The 21,788-nt window shown below is 38.1% G+C and overlaps 2 protein-coding genes across 3 annotated transcripts in view; one reads left to right on the top strand and one right to left on the bottom strand.

Annotated features, from left to right (window-relative positions):
* Positions 1–8,577, top strand: part of CP (ceruloplasmin) — a 62,872-nt gene extending 54,295 nt beyond the window's left edge. The window contains exons 15-19 of the mRNA XM_065875802.1: positions 454–560; positions 2,027–2,243; positions 2,668–2,807; positions 4,325–4,515; positions 8,538–8,577. Of these exons, the coding sequence (XP_065731874.1) occupies positions 454–560; positions 2,027–2,243; positions 2,668–2,807; positions 4,325–4,515; positions 8,538–8,577 (695 nt within the window). The remainder of the gene's footprint in view (positions 1–453; positions 561–2,026; positions 2,244–2,667; positions 2,808–4,324; positions 4,516–8,537) is intronic.
* Positions 8,578–10,123: 1,546 nt separating this feature from the next.
* Positions 10,124–21,788, bottom strand: part of HPS3 (HPS3 biogenesis of lysosomal organelles complex 2 subunit 1) — a 44,462-nt gene continuing 32,797 nt past the window's right edge. The window contains exons 12-17 of one of the 2 annotated variants that reach the window (XM_065876369.1): positions 20,900–21,085; positions 20,370–20,558; positions 18,987–19,094; positions 14,844–15,050; positions 14,149–14,239; positions 10,124–10,915 (exon numbers count right to left, since the gene is read on the bottom strand). In XM_065876369.1, coding sequence (XP_065732441.1) covers positions 10,788–10,915; positions 14,149–14,239; positions 14,844–15,050; positions 18,987–19,094; positions 20,370–20,558; positions 20,900–21,085 — 909 coding nt within the window. In that variant the 3' untranslated portion in view covers positions 10,124–10,787. The remainder of the gene's footprint in view (positions 10,916–14,148; positions 14,240–14,843; positions 15,051–18,986; positions 19,095–20,369; positions 20,559–20,899; positions 21,086–21,788) is intronic. The other variant, XM_065876370.1, reaches the window with a different exon arrangement.

The raw sequence follows: 21,788 nt of genomic DNA, 5'->3' as shown, positions 1-21,788 counted from the left end.
GAGGAAATTATTTTTTAATTGTTGGCTTCATTATCCTTTAGGTCAGAGGTGTAACAATTTTCCTTTTTAATATTCCTTTCATCATTGAAGACAATGAAACTTCTGCCTGTTTTCTGAGAAGCAACAAATAGTAATGGATGGTCACAGGTCTGAGCACTGGGATGCCTGTGATCTAAGTTGTACTTTTGCTATTTATTAGCTTTATAACTTAGAGCAAATATCTTGTGTGCTCCTGACTTTCATCGTCTCTGAAATGATGGAGGTTATTATGTTTCCTTCTAGTAAAACTAAATTCTTAAAAACAACTTTGAGTACTGCTGCTTTTCAAAACTAATTACTTTGACATTTCCAGTTTCTGGGTCTTTGGTTATCAAGGCTTTGATAACAATTTGACATACATATATCAAATACATACCAAATATAACCAGATACATTAACACTTGATTAATTTAGGTGAAACTCGCACTTACATATGGAAAATCCCAGAAAGATCTGGAGCTGGAACAGAAGATTCTCCTTGTATTCCATGGGCCTACTATTCAACTGTGGATCGGGTTAAGGTAAACTTTAAATCATTTGTGTTTTGTGCAAATTCCCAAAATAGACACACAGTTGAAGGAAGATGAGGTTAGAGTTTTCCTGTGGTCCAATTTTATGTTAAAATTATAGGAAAGTAAGCTGCTCTGAAATTCACTTTGGGTTTTTTGGTTTTTGGTTTTTTTTGGTTTGTTTAAGAATATAGTTATAAATGTATCCACTCTGTAAGTGCTGATCATAATTACCACAGGATTAAGTATTAATAATGGTATTCTATTTCCCTTTTGTTATGAAAATACATACTAAAGAACTGAGGTACATGATTTCAGAGCTCTATTATCACATAATAAAAATGCTGATCTCAGCAGTAAATCACAGCACAGCTACAGCTGCTGTTTGATTAAATACTTCAAAGCCAAAAAAGCACTCAACAACTATAAATCAGAACATGTACCAAGACTCTTTTGTAGAATTAAACCTCTAGTCCAAATCTCTCTCCTGAGTTCCAGACCTGTCTATATACCTGCCTATTGAACACTTCTACCAGCATGTCCCACAGGCACAGAAACTCAGCAAGTCTACAATGGGAACTGAGATCTCCCTCCACCTCCTCCTATATTCCCAGTTGTGATAAATAGCACAAGTACCAAACCTAGTCATTTGTTCAAGCTAGAACCCTGGATATAGAGTATCTAATTCTTACCCCTGGCTCACCCAGGCAATTCACCCACCTATACAGAGCTCAGTCCATTCCTTCTATCTCCACAGATCAGGTGCTAGTAATTTGCCTCAACTACTGCAGTGGCCTCCTAGTCTCCAGTCTCTTCCCCATCCAAACCTTCCTTCACTCTACCACCAGGATCACTGGTCTAAAATGCATATACTGCCATTCCATGTTCAATATTTCAATGACTACTTATGACCCACAAGACAAAATCTAAAATTCCAGAACATAATACAGCTCAAAGGCCATTCAAGATCTAATCTGCCATTACTGATGCCCAGCCAAACCAAAGTTCTTGTAGATTTAAGTCCACTGTGGTGTTCCCTGTGTTCACTGGCACTTTTTGTACCTCCATCGCAGCAAGGGGTTCATTTCTTCCATTCATCTATTGTCCCTAGGAGGAGGTAGGGTCTTTGTTTGATTCATCTCTGGATTTTTAGTGACTGGCATAGTCCCTGGCTTATGATTCCAGAAGCACACCAGCACTGTTCACTTGGGGCTCTTTTCAACTGCTGCTCATTAGCTGAGCCAATATTTGGCCTCTGCAACACATTTCTGTTACTTGAGCGTCACCCACACAAATTTGACATTGTTCCAATTTAACTACTCCAAGTGGAAAGTTACTGACTTGACAGAACCACATTGGGCAAAGTCTACTACCTAAATCAGTCCCTCCAAAGTTCCTGAGGTCATGGGGGATAAGGTCCCAGTTCTCTGAAATCTCGACCTATATCAAAGGATGACTAAGTTTTTGCTTGTTTTCAGGATCTCTTTAGTGGATTAATTGGCCCACTGATTGTTTGTCGGAAACATTACATGCGAGTATTCAATCCCATAAAGAAACTGGAATTTTCCCTTCTGTTTCTTGTTTTTGATGAGAATGAATCTTGGTACTTAGATGACAACATCAAAACATACTCTGATCACCCTGAGAAAGTAGACAAAGCCAATGATGAATTCATAGAAAGCAATAAAATGCATGGTATGATACATTATTCTAAAACCTATTTTTTCCCTTTTCTTCTTTCAAATAAAGTTACTCTGGAAACTATTCATTTGTTTTATTTTATAATAAACCACTTCTGCCACATTTCACATGTGAGGTAGAATTCTGTTCAAAGCAAAAAGGGGACTATATTTGAAATCATCCATTAACTTCTCTCCCAGTTCCAAAGTCCCATTCCCTTTTAAATGCAAAATTAGGAATAAGTCTTTTGGTGCTAAGTGACTATAAAAGCAGTGTGATATTATTGACCTTAAAGTACCCATTTCCCCTATCTGTAGTGAAATAAGTTCTATTACCTCAAAAAGATCCCATATATTAACCTAATAAACCTATTTTCTGTGAAATAGCTGTTGGTTTAAAATATCCTGGAAGGTAATAAAAACTCATGTGTCTTCCCCAGCTATTAATGGAAGAATGTTTGGGAACTTACAAGGCCTCACAATGCATGTGGGAGATGAAGTCAACTGGTATCTGATGGGAATGGGCAATGAAATAGACTTGCACTCGGTACATTTCCATGGCCACAGCTTCCAATACCAGGTAAGGGCCAACCATGGTCATTATTCCTGCTCTATTTAAAAATGTTTTAAAGCAAATGAAGAAAATATTTCCTCAGACTTATGAAAAGTTTAAGGTTTTAAGAGACAATATTTTACACATGGTACTGCATTTATGTCAAATATATATAGCACAGGGAGCTCAGCTTGGTGCTCTGTGATGACCTAGATGGGTGGGACGGGGGTGGGGGATGGGAGGGAGGTCCAAGAGGGAGGGGATACAGGTATACATATAGCTGATTGACTTCGTTGTACAGCAGAAACTAACACAACATTGTAAAGCAATTATACTCCAATAAAAAAAAATAGAGAGAGACAACTAAATTATTTTCAGAGTGTGACACACAGCAATTTCAGTCACCATTACGAACCTTTTTACACCTTGGGCTCTCCCTTAGATTTCGTTTTTACTGGATCTTCTTGGAGTTCTGCTCACATTTTCCTGGGCCAGGCCTCTGAACAGAATTGTCAGCAGAGAGGGTAGGAATGTTCACGTAATGATGGATTAGAGAGTAGAGACAAGACTTTATTATAACCTTTGCCTCTTCTAAGTTCTGGACCTTAAATAGCCTGAAGTGAACAAGATCGGCACAAGATTGGTGTCAAGCAACTGATTGGTCCCTAGATCTCAATCCTACTTTGACTTCTCACCCAGTGCTGATTTCAGCAGGAATCAATAACCCTTTTGGAAATGCTTTTGTCTTACCTTCACGTTAACACAGAAAATTCAGAAGCTACCACAAAGCACACTGCAGAACCATTTTATTCTCGCTTTTTGTTTGACTTATTAGCAGACTTTCAATTCCATCCCTGCCGAAATACCGCCCAAATACTCTGTCAAGACTCTACCTGAACTGCCCCTGGTTTGGGCTTCTCCATTGGCCTCCTTTCCTGCTCCCTTCACTACCTACCAACCTTAAAGTTTAACAGACAAGCTCATCTAGGGTAGGTTCGGCAAGAGTGAGATTTAAGACTGAAATGAGGCCACAGCTAAATTCCTTTGTGTAACTCAAGTGCTCTGATAAAAAGTCAAACCAGGCCTTCCCTGGTGGCGCAGTGGTTGAGAGTCGGCCTGCTGATGCAGGGGACACGGGTTCGTGCCCTGGTCCGGGAGGATCCCACATGCCGCGGAGCGGCTGGGCCCGTGAGCCATGGCCACTGAGCCTGCGCGTCCGGAGCCTGTGCTCCGCAGCAGGAGAGGTCACAACAGTGAGAGGCCCCCATACTGCAACAAAAAAAAAAAAAAAAAAAGGCAAACCGGAGTCAGATGTTCCTGACTGATGAATTCACTTTCATCGTATCTTTCCTTCACACCCATTTAATAGCCCACAGTGCAAAGGGTTTAGCAAAGACCACTACCTCATTGTTTGTATTAGACATAGCAATGTGCAGGGTCTCTCTCTTTCTTTTTTTAACGGATTTATCCATTTTCTAATATCCCTGAGCTGGCCAATGAAATGAACTCTCACATATAATAAACATTATATTTTTCTAATTAAGCACAGGGGCATTTATAGTTCTGATGTCTTTGACATTTTCCCTGGGACATACCAAACCTTAGAAATGTCTCCAAAAACACCTGGAATCTGGTTACTCCACTGCCATGTGACTGACCACATTCATGCTGGAATGGAAACTACTTACACCGTTCTACCAAATGAAGGTGAATATCCACTTAGTAATTCTAGAAGGTATATATCACAAATATAATTAAGATGTACTACTTTGCCTATATATCAATACTTCCCCCCAACTGAAGCTTTTTTGAATTTGCTGCCCTGATTCTTCCTTCTCTACCTCCAAATAGGAATTTTTTTTACTGCTAAGTGGTGTGGGATACTGCTTATCTTCTGACAGCTGGTACTGATAACAGCACCAGTAGTCTCTACACTAATACAAATTGACACCAATTTGATACAGTGTAATTAATATTCCTAAAACTGACATGTGTAAGAGAGTAGTTGTGACTTAACAAAAGACATTTAAAATTTAATTTCTTTCCTAATAGAAAACATTAACTTTTTTTCTAGGAAGTACCTGGTACAGGAAAAAGCATTCCCCCCCCCCCGCAAAAAAAAACCCCATATAACTAATATAATTTCAAATAGTCAATCAGGCAGAACAGTGTCTTTCTGTGCTTCTGGGGGAGGCGAGGAATTACTGATTATTGTTTTGTCAGTGATTGTCTTAGGCCATTCGGGCTGCTGTAACAAAATACCATACTGGGTAGCTTATAAGTAACAGAAATTTATTTTCCTAGTTCTGGAGGCTGTTCGCCTGAGGTCAGGGTGCCAACATGGTTGGGTTAGGGTCCTTTTCCAGGTTGCAGACTTGTTATACCTTCACATGGTAGAAGGGACAAGCTACTTCTCCAGGGGCCTCTTTTATAAGGGCACTAATCCCATTCACCAGGGCTCCACCCTCATGACCCAATCACTTCCCAAAGGCCCCACCACCTAACACTATCACCTTGGGCATTAGGCTTTCAACATATGAATTTTGGGGGCACACAAACATTTAGACCATAGCAAAGATCCAGGAAAAAAAAAACAGAATCTATTTTTAGATTCTAAAATCTTGCTGCTTCGCCCACCCCAGCAAGAACACTCCCTCCTATGCAGGCACATGCATATACACTCACACAATAAAAACACAGGAAAACAAGCAGCCCTTTTATGGATAAAAACTAAAGAAATGCATTATATAAAGAGTAAAATTCCTGCTACCAACAAGGGATTAATTTCCAAAATATACAAACAGCTCATACAGCTTAATATCAAAAAAAAAACCCAATCAAAAAATGGGCAAAAGACCTAAATAGACATTTCTCCAAAGACATACGGATGGCCAATGGACACATAAAAAGATGCTCAGTATCACTAATAATTAGAGTCATGCAAATCAAAACTATAATGAGGTATCTCCTCACACCAGTCAGAATGGCCATCGTTAAAAAGTCTCCAAATAGGGCTTCCCTGGTGGCACAGTGGTTGGGAGTCCGCCTGCCGATGCAGGGGACACGGGTTCGTGCCCCAGTCTGGGAGGATCCCACATGCTGCGGAGCGGCTGGGCCCATGGGCCATGGCTGCTGGGCCTGCGTGTCTGGAACCTGTGCTCCGCAGCAGGAGCGGTCACAGCAGTGAGAGGCCCGCGTACCACAAAAAAAGAGAAAAAAGTCTACAAATAAAAAATGCTGGCAATGGTGTCGATAAAAAGGAACCGTCCTACATTGTTGATGGGAATGTAAACTGGTACAGTACAGAGGTTCCTTAAAAAACTAAAAATACAGTTACCATATAATCCTACAATCCCACCCCTGGGTATATATCTGGAGAAAACTCTAACTTGAAAAGATACATGCACCCCAATGTTCAAAGTAGCACTATTTATCAATACAATAGCCAAGACACAGAAGCAACCTAAATGTCCATCGACAAATGAATGGATAAAGAAGATATGGTGTGTGTGTGTACATATATATATATATATATACACACACACATACACACACACAATGGAATATTACTCAGCCATAAAAAAACAAAATAATGCAATTTGCAGCAACATGGATGGACCTACAGATTATCATATTAAGTGAAGTAAGTCAGACAAAGACAAATATCGTATGATATCACTTATATGTGGAATATAAAAAAATGATACAAATGAACTTACTCACAAAACAGAAATAGACTCACAGACATAGAAAACAAACTTATGGTTACCAAAGGAAATACTGTGTCGGGGGACAGGGGCAGGAGATAAATTAGTAGTTTGGGATTAACATGTACACACTACTATATATAAAATAGGTAAACAACAAGGACCTACTGTATAGCAGAGGGCACTATACTCTGTATCCTGTAATAACCTATAATGGAAAAGAATCTGAAAAAGAATATATATATATTTGAATCACTTTGCTGTACACCTGAAACTAACACAACATTGTAAATTAACTATACTTCAATTTTAAAAACTGAGGTTAAAAAAAAAGTAAAATTCCTGCTTTTTGGTCGCAGGCTTTGGTGTTTCCTGAGTCTTCTGAGTTCAGAATTGTTGGAATTGGCAATGGCAAATCCAATGAGGGGAAATGATGTAGAGAAAACAACTCGTGTTTCCTCCTCACACTGGCATAAAAGGGAACATATGGAAGAAAATACAGAAGTAAATATATTTCAAAACCTAAAAATCACTGAAAGATTACTTGTCAGTGCAAACGAAAAGTTTTAATTTCTGTTCCTGGGTCTTACACAAAGACCTCATAACATGAAAAACTATTTCCACTAAAACTCTTTATGACAAAGTGTGGTACTGAGAGCACCAGAACACCAAAGGCTCAGACGAATATATAAACCACTGGGTCTAATGCCAGTAACTGCTGAACAAGGTGAAGAGTCAAACATGAGAAAGAAAACCTTAAGTAGAGCTTAAAGAACATTAGCACACATGTAAACCACACAAAAGGATGGTCCTGCTCAGACTGATAATCAAGTGAAGGAATACCAAGGCAGGCATTCTGGAAAGTCATGTGTGCAAATGCCTGACATGTAGAGGATGCCGCTACAGGCTAAGCCTACACACAAAGGCCATGAAAAAATTCCTCCTGTAGTATAAGCCTGGGAGGGGATAAGGGAGATGACTGTTTCCTTGGGTGAGAAAGGGGAGACTGTTTTAAAAGCCCTACTAAAAACTGTAGAACGATTAGCAATGCGGAGGCAAAACACATATTGGAAAAAAAGATTAAAGGGAAATTTGACTTTTACTAAGAGAAAAGGTATTGCATGGAACTGAAAGAAGCAGTAATGAACAAAAAAGATAGTTTGAACTATTCACAGAAAAATGGGGAGCCACATTTATCAGTCTGAATTATCTTTAAATGAAAGTTTGATAAAGCTTTGGCCAAGTTTACCTTAATTCTAAATCTTAGAAGAATTTCAGCCTACCATGACAGAGACAAGGGAGAAATCAAGTTATAGTGAAATCTTTCAATATTTTGCACAGGGAGACGATTTTCTCCACAAAGAAAGAAATCACTAGAAAAGAATTGTGGATATCCTGTCATGCTTAATGTAATGCCTTATTTCTACCAGAGGAAGCATAATAAAGACCTCCTCTGACAAATATAAAAGGTACTTTTTTTAGACTGACACTTCCATGACAGTTAGATAACCTCTTGGAGCTGTCTGAGGGGAAAAGCTTACTTAGCTTTAAGGTCCTTATAGGCAGGGAGTGTATATTCTGTACTTCTAGTAGGTGCACAAATCCAATCCAATACCCTGCTTGGTAAATATCTAACCACATATTAACTCAATAAAAAGGAATTTTAAAAACTTTTTTGGATACAACGTCAGACTTATAGAAAAGTTGCTAGAGCAGTACCAAAAAAATTCCTGTATACTCTTTACCCAGATTCCCCAAATGTTAACATTTTGCATAGCATCACGTACTTTCTCGTCCTTTCTCCTATCTCTGTATCTCTTTATACACACACAGACTACAGAAATTGTAAATACATATACTCCTATTTCCTAAGAACAAGAATATTCTTATACATAAACAAAGTACACCTATCAAAATCAGGAAATTAAAAACAATCCAATACTACAGACCCCTTCCATATTTCACCAATTATTCTAATCATGTTCTTCAGAGAAAAAGAAAATCCAACTCATGCACTGAGTTCAGCTGACATGTCTTCTTGTCTCCTTAGTCTGGAGCAGTTCCTTGGTCTTTGTCTTTCCCAACTTTGACATTTTTAAAGAATACAGGGCAGTCACTTTGTAGAATGTGACTTCAATTTGGGTTTGTCTAACGTTTCCTTATGATCAGATTCGGATTATGCATTTTTTGGCAAGATTCTCACAGAAGGGATATTGTGGTTTTCTCAGCATACATGTCAAGAGACACAAGATGTTGATTTGTTCCCTTACTGGTTGTGTTCACTTTGAGCATTTGGGCTTATGGTGGTGTCTCCACTATAAAATGACTAATTTTCCCTTGATAATAAATAAAGATCTTGCAGGGAGGAAAGTTAATTTGTCTTTAAGTAAAGCAGTACTAGAGTGAGAGATGTGTTTTAAATATATAAAGAGCAGAAAAATATAAATGAATCAAGAATAAAGAAAATAACTTTTAAAAAACTAGAATATATTTAAAGCACCATGTGCCAATTTTTTTAACCATATGATATATACTATTTTTAATAATGGTCTTAAAATTTCTTTTTCTATAGAGACCAAGTCTGGATGAAAGAAATAAATTGGTGATAAGTGAAAAAAAAAAAAAAAAACAATGATTCATAACAATGTATGTGAAAGTGTTGAATAGAAGGCTTACTTGGAATGGCTATAAGCATTGAAAAAAAAGACTGAAAACATATACTTTTGTGCATTTATGGGGATAACCGTGTTACACTGTTTCATATGAAAAGATCAATAGACTGTATTATGACACATGACTGACTCTAATACACATATCACCACCATTAGGGCTTTACAAAACTGTATTAAAAAAAAAAAACTATGAGCAGATGTTGTCCTGGACAGTCCTCAAAGGATCACTATTAAGATAATGATTTCAATAATAAATTAAAAAATAAACAAACAAACAAATAAGATTCAATGAAATGTTTCCAAACTTTGGCTTCCCATCAATCCCTCTAACAGACTGCTGACATCAGTCCTAATGGACCAGTGGAATAGGGGCACAGGTGTAGAGGAAGTAAAATAAAAAATTAAACAGATAAAATAAAATACTAATAATAAAATTTCAAAACGGTGAGGCCAATATTGAACTTCTAATCTACAGAACTGTAAGATAATTAATTTTGTGTTGTTTTAAGCCACTAAGCCTGTGATAATTTGTTACAGCAGCAATAGAAAATCAATAGGGTACCCTTTGAAGATGTCAATTATACCTAAATAAAACTGGTAAAATTTTTTTGTTAATTTTAAATTAGAAAAATGTTTAAATAAAATAAAACAAATTTTTAAAATAAAATAAAATGTTGCCAATCTGAGTTTTGTGAACCCTCAAAATGATGATCAAAAGGAAGTTAATATGGAACTGGAGAAAGGCAGAGTTGAGAAACAATCTATAAATTAAATCCTGGCAAAGACGAATATTGCCATCAGGAGAAAAGTTTTCAAAATACCATTGTGGAAACATCAGGTGAGTAACATTTTTGCCCAGCCTTAACGAAAGTCAAAGCATACTATCAAGGAACTGAATTGGGACTCAAAATTATTTAATAAGAGGCTAAAAAAAGACACAGTTCTTTATATTTCTTTATTTTCACATACACTCTGGCTAAAAGAGCAAGAGTCCACATCAACAAAAAATGGAAACAAGGCTTTGGCTGAAAAACATGCACTCAGCAAATCACGTTAATAGCCAGACAAGAAGAAAGTCAGCTTTGTAAACTTCTATTTCATTTGATTCAGAGAGAAACTTAGCATGTATTTTAAAAGTAACAAGAAAATAGAGTTTGAAATCTTTTACTGTGGGAAAACATTAACATCTTTCTCAAAGAAAATACTGTTTTTAAAAGGGACCCAGTAGAAAAATCTGGAAAAATCAAGAAAGTTAAATTGTGGACCACTTGGAATGACATTCTTTCGAGCATACTTACAAATTGTTTGTGTTCCCGGGATGAAAAAGATTGTCATGTCTCCAACAACAGTAAATTGATGTTCCTTGGAATAGAAGTCAGTCTCTACCTTTAAAAATATATGCCTTCTTTGAGGAAACTCCTATATCTTGTAGCTTTTTTACATTCTGGACAATTAAATGGACTCAGGTCATAAATTATGAAACTAATAATATCACTGAGGTAAGCAGCCCGAAAGCATTTGCAATATATGTACATGTTCAATATAAAAATCCTTTATATATATATTTTTTATCTGGCATCAGTTTTGAAAAATTCAGTCTCATATGTGGTATATTTCAAATGATACCTTTAAGTCAATGATTTCTTTCGACTGCAGTAAAGAAGATATGGCAAGAAAAATGCTGCAGTGCCATCTTCTGGGAGGACATTTAAGAAATCCCTTAGTTGTAGTTCCACAGCAACAACTGACAGTGTTTCTGTTTGTAGGAAAGAATATCTGAGTTAGAACTGAAATTCTGTCTTTCGTCCTATTCTCTTATCACTCAACCAATTAGAAGCTAATTCAGGTTACAAAATGTTATAACTACGAGAGAGAGAGGAAAAAACCCCCAGAAAACCAGTCTTTTAAATCCACAGACTGCTTTATGGTTCTAACAACTTCTTATTTATTCTTTCTAGAATCATTTGTAGGAAAATACAATCAATTGAACACTGTTTTTAATGTTAGGACTATATTGCAGCTGATTTATACAGACTGTTTGCTAGGACAGGAAATACTATTAATTGTTGGATGACATTTTCCTAAATCAGTTCCTCTCTATTATAAGATTTTTATGTTATTAATAAGCACAAATATGTTTTCGAGACCATTTACTTTTTTTCTCAAACTGCAAAATAATGTGTTCTAATGAATATTTTAAATATTAAGGAATTTAGTAAACATTTTTGTAAAGGTAACTATGTAATTGTATGATTCTGTTGTTTCTCGATGCATGCATGCTGCCCTCTGCTGGGAAGAGAAGGGGGTGACATTTAAGAACAATGTTCCCAAACCTTCTTCAGTCCATTCCGTGTGTGATTCTTGCATGCCCACCACTTATTCTCTTTGCAGAGTAACCGGAATATAAAATCTCCGGCTCAGGTGTGCGTGCATCCATCCAAAGTCATCTGTCCAATATCCACCAACCTAAACCATCCCTTACACAAAGGAATGACATGCTCTTGTTGCTAACAAGTTAATGAATAGTGTGACGTATGAGAAAGCTCCCTAGCTCTGGAATCGTACAGACTCGGGCAGGGATCACACTCTTCTACTTATGCTCTGGGTGACTTTAAGAAAGTCAACTCCTGGGTCTTGGTTTCCTCATTTATAATGTAGTGGTACCATCTGCTAGCTTCCAGAGTCCTTTGTGAATTAATTTAAAACACAATGATGCACATCTGACACAAAATAGAACTTTAATAAACAATAACTGCTAACTAATTTGTAAAACCCATGAATTACCGATGTTTTCCTATCAAACTAGTTTATTTTGCCTAAATGTGGAACCTGTAAGTAGTATCCTGGATACAAAAAACTGAGGTGGGGGCCAGTGTAAAGTAGGTATAGAGCCAACAAAAATCTTGCCACTGCTCTATTCTCCTCTTCCTCCAACTAGTGAAAGGCTAATACAGGTTACAACGCCAAGAACAAGGTCAATATCTTAAATCCATAGAGTACTTTAAATCCTCCAGTGTGTCTAGAAAATACGTGTCAAATGTTGAAATTAGTTATTTCTGGCTGGTGAAGTTTAAAATGACTTTTAAAACTTTGTAATTTACTATAGTACTAGAATTTTTATTAAAAAGCACAGCTCACTGTCACAAAAACAGTCATAAGTACTGCCTTGAAACAAAGAAGTCAACCACTAACCCCAGTTTCAATGGCTCTCTGCATTAGTGCAACAGTTCTCAACTAGTACAGTTTTGTCCCCCAGGGGACATCTGGTGATGGCTGGAGACATTTCTGTTTTAACTGGGCAAGTGCTACTGGTATTTAGTGTATTTAGTGAGTAGAAGCCAGGGATGCTGGTAACACCCTAAAATGCACAGGGGGCACCTACACACAAATTATCTGGTCCAAGATGTCAGCAGTGACAAGGCTGAGGAATGCTGCATTAGAGAGCAAGAAGTCCAAGCTCCTCAGCATATCATGTAAGTCCCTGACCTCCATCTCCAACCTCACCATCTTGCAATTCTTGCCTGACATTTTACTCTAGAGTCAGTCCTGAACCTCCCACTGGTCCCAGGCAATTAAAAAAACTGGCTTGCTTCAGGACGCTCAGTAAGTCGCAGACTTGGAACTCAGTTCCAATTCTCCTAATTCCAATCCTGGTCCCTTCTTGGTATACCACAGCTGCCAACAGAGACACCCCCCCCATGAAAACGGACCTGAGGTTATTCAGGTGTCTTCCCTTCAAATCCATCAATAGTTACAGAATACTCCATATGGAGAAGCAATTGCTGGCAAGGAAAGTGCATCATGAAAAATGAATAAAACACTATACCAGCTCTGGAGGTATTACAATAAAGGTAAATCACACACAGCATTTAGTTCCCATAAGCCACACACATACATACATGCACATGTGTGTGAATACACGCATATTAAAGACACAGACAAATGGAACACTTGGAGGAAAGATTATGGGGTAGTTATGAGTTTGTGGGTGTGGATCAGAAAAGGATGAAGAAAGAGTCGTTTGACTAAGATAACGATGTCACCGGGGTGTGAAGATGTGGGCTATCTGTACCGGAAAGTGATCGACCAACAAGAATAATCAGTTCAAATTTATGTGATAAATTTGGTGCAGATGGGGCTGGGCAATCAAACACCTGAAGCTTCCACCTTCTGACAACCAAAAAATCACTCAGAGAGGTGGGTAGGACAAATAGTACAAAGGCCCCCTCCCTGTCTTTCCAATCAAAAACATACAACTTAATGGGAATTTCCAGAAAAACACCATCCAATGGCCACTTGGCTTTGCCTAACACTTTGAAAGTCAATTCCCTCAGCTGCAAAATCCAATTCCAACACTGTCAACTTCTAATATTTTACGCACACTGGTATCAATATAACCATACCTTTGTCATCAGGCCAACCATTAACTGGTGATATTAACACACAAGAGTAGCGAAACCGATAACCATATAGCTATCAAGATTTATAAATGACTATGAATTATAAAAATTCAAACAATAACTACCTTCGCTGTAAAATACTGCATAATTTAGACACACTACACTTCTAAATCTTTGAGAAATTTATCATTCCTCAGTACTTGCTTACAATTATGATTAATAATAATAATTTTAATTTCCTACATGAAGTAAATTAAGCACCCAGACCATTAATATAAAATGGACTTTAATGGCTATTCCAATTTTTAAAATACTGAGGCTGTGAGTTTCTCTGACCGTGATATTTGTTAAGTGTCTGGAAAGATTAACTTAAAAGCATCAGCTCTAGAGCTAAAAGAGATAAATGAATATCACACGTGGTGGCGGGAGCACGTGAATGTTAAAAATAAGCTCTCCAGTTGATTCTGCGAAGACCCTCTTCCCCACACTTGAGAATCACATGAAAAACGAGAGACAGCAAGGCTTCAGCCAGTTATGGAAATGAGTACCCTCAACTCAATTTATAATCAAGCAAAAGAGATTATTTTACCTTTCAGTGATGATAAGTAAAGTTGGTATTTCTCTCCACCACATTTTATTCTCTGACAAAGTTCAGGCAGCAGCTTTTTCCACCACAAAGTCTATCTTAGGGGAAAATGAATACTTTTTAAGTTTGATGCATTTTACACTCAGATTTCCAACAAGAAGAAAAAGATTGTGCAGGGAAGCCCAGGGCAAAAATACATCATCTTGGTTAAGGAACAGACTTTGTTAGAACAGTCTTCTGCTTAAGCTAGAGCATAGAAGTCAGATCTGTAACTTGAAAATCTAATAATATATACCCTGTACATATGTACACCGCTATTTTCAAGAAGAAACATAGACGTGTCTTGTTTTCATCTCTTAGGTAGCAAGGAAGTTCTAAAGTCAAAAACTCTTCTAATTTCTAAAGACCAGACAGTCCACAAAGAATTTTCCCATCATTTATTATGTTTTCCAAATCTTCAGGTAATAGTCTACTTCATCGCCAAACAAGAGACCTTTAGTGAAGATAACATACAAGCACCATAAATTTTAACAGCCTCTAATGGTACTCAAAACATGTAACATATATGCTCTTTTAAGCCACACAGCCCTGTGAGGTTGGACTGGCATAATTTGTCCCCATTTTGCAGATAAGGCGACAAGATTAACAACATTTGATTATCACTGATAAAGCCTAAAACCGTAATCTGAAAAGCATACCCGATTCTCTTCTTTCAGTTCATGATTAGCATATGGGATGACTGCCTCCGGGCATCTCTCTAACAGCCTGTCTATGCACCATTCATACTCTTCCAAACGCGTATGACACAGAACATGGACGCTGAGGCCAGCAACAGTGTCTTCTGAGAGTGGCTCCAAGAATGGAATAATGGAAGCTATGTCAAATGAAGGACCACATATGAGAGACTATGAACAGAAAAGTGAAATGTTATGGAATGAGGCACCCAAAAAACTAAAGCACAACATACAGAATACAGTTTTTAAAAAGAATAAATCTCACTTGCCAAAAAAAAAAAAAAAGAATGTAATTTTAGAGCACACGCATATATTTACTTAGTAAGTCTAATTAGACCAAAGTATTAAATAATCTTGAAAACACCTCTAGTTTAAAGAAAAAAAGATCTGTTTAATACAAAGCTATGATTTTTGAAAATAACATGATTGTGTTTGCTCTGAATAGACTGTAAGTTTAAACTAATGCGGATGCTTTAAGATTCCATCCTTAGGATAGAATCAACATGGTGGTCAAGATTTATGTCCAATGATGTTCACCTCAAGAACATTTATAATACTGAAAAACTAGAAGAAACCTAAGCATTAAATAAGAAGGGATGAGTAAATAAAGTATGATATATTCAAACGATGGTATACTTTATAGCTATCAAAATTGTTTTCAAAGGACAAAGTGCTCATGATAAAATTAGTAAAAAATCTCAATACAAAATTATATTCAGAGCATGGTCAGTTGTATAAAATCTACATAGGTACATGCACATCTAGAAATGCCTTTGGAAGAGCATCGAAATTTGAAACAGAGACCAGTTCACTGGAATGGGAGGACAAAGCCAACTTTCTTTTTCACACTTCCCTGTATTTTCCAAGGTTTCTAATAATAAGCATGCACTACACACAAAGAACCAAAAATAAAATTTCACATTTAAGAAAACTACAGCAATCGTTAAGAACCTAATAATTTGTATCAATACCATTTGCTACAACCTGAATGACACCGAGCAGCTATTATTTCAGTAGTCAGAACTTGACAATATTTTACTTTTAAACATTTAAACTATAAATACTACTTTTGATTCTGCCACCAAAATAATCTCTGCTTTCCCTTTCTTCTGGATAAAAAATGAAATGCTCATATCCTGATTTTCTTCTTCTTGTATCCTTTTTACTGCAGCGTCTTCTCAGACTCACAGGAGGACATGGAACATGAGCTATCCATTTACAGTCAGCATCGTGATTTTATTCCAAATATCTACCAAGCAATGGCTAGGACAGTAAGGTTGGTCCCTTTCCTTCCTGCCAGTTTAATATTCACCTTCATCTGAAAAATTTCCTGACAATAAGATAGCAAATATGAAATAAGGTGGTTAAAGTGAAATGAGTCAAATCTTGGTACAAAATGGGTTACCCATGAACTTTTAAGTAGTTATATCCATATCATCAAGAAGTTTAAAAATAAGAAACACCAGGGAATTTCTTGGCGGTCCAGTGGTTAGGACTCCGCACTTTCACTGCTGAGGGCGCGGGTTCAATCTGTGGTCGGGGGACTAAGATACCAAAGCCACACAGGGCGACCAAAACAAACAAAAACCCTCAAAATAAGAAGCACCAGACAACACATATATCACTGGATAAAAAACGGCCCACAGGTTACTACTACTCTTTAAAATACTCTTAGTGTTGTCTGCTTCTTACCAGTGTGTTCCTTTTTTTTTTTTTCAATATTGGAAATGGACTCTCCACCCCGAACACAGGCACTATTTATTCCCTTTTCTGATCTAGATCCCTCAGGCTCAGCTGACTCTGCAGGGCTGGAACCCACAGAATTCTCTACATAGTCACACCTGTGGCTCTAAGAGGGGTGGATGGCAAGGAGGCAGGGGGAGGGGACCAGGAGAATTCTGGTAAAAGGCAGGGCACTTACTAGTTACTGTGTCATTCTGAATAGTGGCTTTTTGACACACAGATGATTTATAGATTGTTTTTAATTCTTGCACAAATATACTATTACTGTGATTAAGAACAAGGGACAAAGATTTATCTCAAATCTGTGTGGTGGTGGTGAGCTGGTGGGTAGAGGGGAGACATACAATTTTGAAAAAGCTCTCCAAGTGATTCTGAACCGACCCCCCATTCCTCTAGGTAAGAGCAGGCGAGATCTTTTTGTTTCTTGATGGTTAGTTTTTTCCTAATGACTAAGACTAATTGACCCCAGATAATTTAGAAAGAGTTATAATTAGGAAAAGGATTCAGAAAAGTTTAGACTGACTCAACTTTCTATCCTTTAATGGCAAGGATTCCCAGAAAGAAGATACCCTTTTTATTTATTTATTTTTATTTTTTATAAATTTATTTATTTTATTATTATTTATTTTTGGCTGCCTTGGGTCTTCGTTGCTGCACGCGGGCTTTCTCTAGTTGCGGCGAGAGGGGGCTACTCTTCGTTGCGGTGCGCGGGCTTCTCATTGCGGTGGCTTCTCTTGTTGCGGAGCACGGGCTCTAGGCATGTGGGCTTCAGTAGTTGTGGCGCATGGGCTTAGTTGCTCCGCGGCATGTGGGATGTTCCCGGACCAGGGATCGAACCCGTGTTCCCTGCACTGGCAGGCAGATTCTTAACCACTGTGACACCAGGGAAGTCCCAAGATACCCTTTTTAAATACCTTAAAATGGATTCTAAAGATCACTGAATTATACTTTTTCAAGCAGAGATTATAAATATGCTTTGAAGATTTATCAGGGGATATTTTAAAGCACTTATTACAATTAGCATTTTAAATATGTAATTAGTACATACATTATAGGAGGGCAAGGTTTTGCCTGCCTCGTCCAATGCTGTACATCAATCACATTTACAGTACATGATTGAGGAATATTTGTGGAATGAACAAATCTGAGACTAAGTGCTCCGCAGCCTCTGTAGCATAAGGGTACTAGAGATAAGAACCAACAAGAACCGCCTTTGGCAATTTAAAAAAAAATGTAAGTAACTCCATTCCTGGTGACATCACAGGCTGTCTAGAGGCTAAGACTAAGCAATATGGTCTCTTGAGCTTCGCATCCTGACACCCCATCCCCAATTTGACATTTTGGTTTCTATAAGCAATAACCACACTTCCACTAAGTTCCCAGAGTAAATCAGGGGTTGCACACTCAAAAGCTTAACAAGGTCAAACCAGACGATGAAAACCAGATGATGAAAACGCACGAAGGCGGCTGAGTATAAGGAAAATGGATGCCGGACACTGAATCTGGACCAGGGAGACATGGAGGTGGAACTGTGGCAGACAGGACAGCACGAGCACTGCCCAAGGAGGGGAGCCAGTAGGTGGCTCCGACCTTCAGGTCTCAGGCAGTGAGGGCCCAGGGTTACCGCTGAATGAAAGTTCTGCTGAGTTTCTCAAAGAGAAACTTGAAACTCAAAATTCTGAACTTGAAATCTCAATTTTCATATGTTGGCAGCTACACTGGGAAGACCAAACACAACAGATGTGAGGATTATACTCAGTCCCTGGGCCACTGATTACATTGAACAAAATCACATCCACATTGAGCCCAGCCCAATCCACCCAGTCAAATGTGGACTTTATTTCTCATTCTCAGTCGGAAACATTCACGTTCAGAATTCTTGCAGGATGGTCTGCATTCTCTTGATCACGTTTCTTACTTTTAAAAAAATCCTTTCAGGAGCCAGATAAGCTAGCTACTTTGACCTATTTCCTATAAGACAGATAGTAGTGCTTGGTTTGGGCTAGAGGCCTAAACTGTGTGAGTGAACACTAAAATAAAAGTGAATCTCGTCAGTGAAAACACCGCGAAACATTTGCCATACTTTCATTTCACAACGTGTTTTCAAGCACGTCCTGAGAATGAGGCAAGAGTCACAGGACTTGGAAGCTCACTTACCGACTGGCAACAAGACCAGACTTCCCGTCAGCAGTTTCAGGCAGAGGCAGGAATTCCCTCCACAGCTCTTGAGTATGCCTTACTATAGATTCTGTCCCCAGAATTATACACTCTAAATTAACTGGACACCCAGGGTCTTACCAAATTTAAGTCCTAGACTATATGGTAATATGCATATTCATAAGAAAAGGAGGCATTTTTATTTACCTGTAATTTTGAAAGGTCTTCCATATAATTTTTATCAGCCAAGGATTCAGATGATATTAAGACATTAACCCACGGACTGATTAAGCCATAATGACTACAGGTGTTTATCTAAAATGTAAAAGAAATTTATCATAAACAAAGATACAACAAAACAAGACTTTCTTCATCCATCCCACAAACAGCAAGCAATCCCTAACATTCTGCCGTGTCCCAAAATTAGGTATACATTTTCCTGGTAATGGGAAGAAAGTCTTAGAATGTATTCCCCTGGAAAAGGTTTTAGTTTTGCTGCTTCTCACTGAATAATTCCTCACTAAATATTTCCTAATATTTTAACTTTCAAAAAACTGCAAAGAGGCACTTTCTCACAAAAAGAGCAATACTTCCTTTAAGCTAATTACACTCAAAAAAAGTTAACAGTAATACTGAAAATAATTTTTATTTCTACTACTTTCCTTGGGAGGCAAAATCTCTTCCGTAAGTTCTCAAGACAATTCCCATAAAGACTCCCTTATTCAAGCAAACCCACATTAGCGACTCTGTCACTGTGAGGGACAAAGGGGCTGCCAGGGGTCGGGGTGAACAGGAAGGATAAGAGTAGAGTTGTTAGGGCTGATGCAGACTGCGGAACAGCTCTTGTCTGTGCAACTGACGGGAAATGGAAGTCTGGTAAGGAAGTCTCTCTCCCACAAGCCTTCTGCAGTTCCTCTCCCAGCAGGGAGGTCTGCAGATGTCTCTCCTCTCATGTTCCGCTTCATGACTGTCGCCTAAGGGAGCACAGATGGATTTGGGGAAAAGCCCTTTCTCCCACACTTTGGCTACTGAAGTACCACTGTAGGTAAGTATTATAGGAGCAGTAGAAGGCGCTCTTTAGGATACAAAAATGTTTAAAATGTGGGCAACTTCACTCGCAGACAAGTTTCAAATGTATTTTTAACTCTTGCTTTAAAAAGATGCCCGGTAGGGCTTCCCTGGTGGCACAGTGGTTGAGAGTCTGCCTGCAGATGCAGGGGACACGGGTTCGTGCCCCGGTCCGCGAGGATCCCACGTGCCGCGGAGCGGCTGGGCCCGTGAGCCATGGCCGCTGAGCCTGCGCGTCCGGAGCCTGTGCTCCGCAACGGGAGAGGCCACAACAGTGAGAGGCCCACGTATCGCAAAAAAAAAAAAAAAAAAAGATATCTGGTAATATGAATTACGACTGATTTTATGCTGTTAAAAATAAGAAGGGTCAACAAAAATTAAAATAAAAAGAAATAAAAATTTAACAAAAACATAAAACACACACAAAAAACCTCAAAAACAAACAAACAAAAAATTAAGGGTCATTATCATAATGTGTAATGTACATAAAGTTTAATTCACTGTACTAATCCATTATCTTACCAGATCCTCTGATGTTCTCAATGGTGTGGTGTCAGGTGGCTGCCTCTTAGATAATCTCCAGATGTACTGTGATGTGAGCTTGAAAAAGAGTTCCTGAAGTACCACATCTGGGAGACACGCTACCAGCTGAGCTTCCCAAAAGTCTACTAAGAGCTGAGGAATCGTATCTTCATCTTTACCACAAAGCACCTTGAGAACAGTGAAAGAAGCCCCCATAGCTCAGATAAATATAGTACTGGTCAAGTTACAGCTGGTCTGAACAGCACTCCATCATGTGGGCCATGTATTCAATAATTTATCTCTAGCATTAGTGCCGTGGCAAAAGCGAATTTAGACATTTTAACAGACTCCAGGTTGCATGAACAGAATTTTTCTAGATACGTTTTTTTAATCTGTACTTTTATAAGTGGTTATGTGTAAGTCTCATTTTTCAATAAACAAATGAAAACTCACTTCTCTTATTCTGCTCCCCGTCCCCCCACCAACTTCATCAGGCCGTCCAGAACAATTGCATTTTCAAAGTGACAGACCTTAAAGAAGGAATCTGCTTCTTCAATTCCAATTTTGTTGTTCTTCTGTAAGCCAAGGACTGAAGCCACAAGCAATCCAGGCTGAGTCTCCTTCAACTGAACTGCAAATTCAGTTGGAACAATCTGTCCTTTCCTCTGTTGAATCAATAGCCGAGGTTCCAGAATGAAGCCACATACCAACTTCATCTTCAGATAAAAAAAAATTTAGGAACAGGATAAACATTGCATTCATCTTGGAAATACACGCTAGTGAATTCAAGAATCAGTGATAAGCCATTAATAATTTATTGTAATCTTAATTTTTTCTTTACAAAGACAAGTTCTAAGGACATCATTGGTAACTGTCTTTGTAGAAGTTATTATTACTTAATTAAGCATCAAGATGTCCTATTTTGTAGACAGCTTTAAATTGAGGTCTATATAGGATGTTTCAAAATTATGAAAAGAAAATTCATCTTTCTAGAATTCTACTCTTCAAAGTAGAGGACATCTCAGTGCTAACCTGAGACATAATAAGTGCTCAATTAATGTCACTTCTTAATTTCTTTCTCTACTGATTAACTTTTTTGGCTTATATCCCTAAATGGCCTCTTTTCCAATGGGAAGCTACCTTTTCTTTGATACCCCATTCAAATGCCTAATCTCCCACACAGTCGTTTGTGATCTTCCCAGATGCAGGCTATTTCTGCAACTACTGGACTCCTAAGACTCAAGGTTAATAACCTACTTGCTGTACTTGATTATACATCACTGCTCTGTTTTCAGGGACAAACCACACCACCCCCTCGTGCCAGGTCAGACTGTCAGCTCAGGGCAGAGCCTATATACTCTTCACTGCCAAGCACTGTGTTCTGAACATACCTGACACTATGTTGAAAAGTCTTTGGAT

This window comes from Phocoena phocoena, chromosome 4, assembly GCF_963924675.1.
Source record: "Phocoena phocoena chromosome 4, mPhoPho1.1, whole genome shotgun sequence".
In the NCBI taxonomy this organism is placed as follows: domain Eukaryota; kingdom Metazoa; phylum Chordata; class Mammalia; order Artiodactyla; family Phocoenidae; genus Phocoena; species Phocoena phocoena.
The sequence above is the reverse complement of the archived record's forward strand: the minus strand, read 5'-3'. Positions and strand labels throughout refer to the sequence as shown.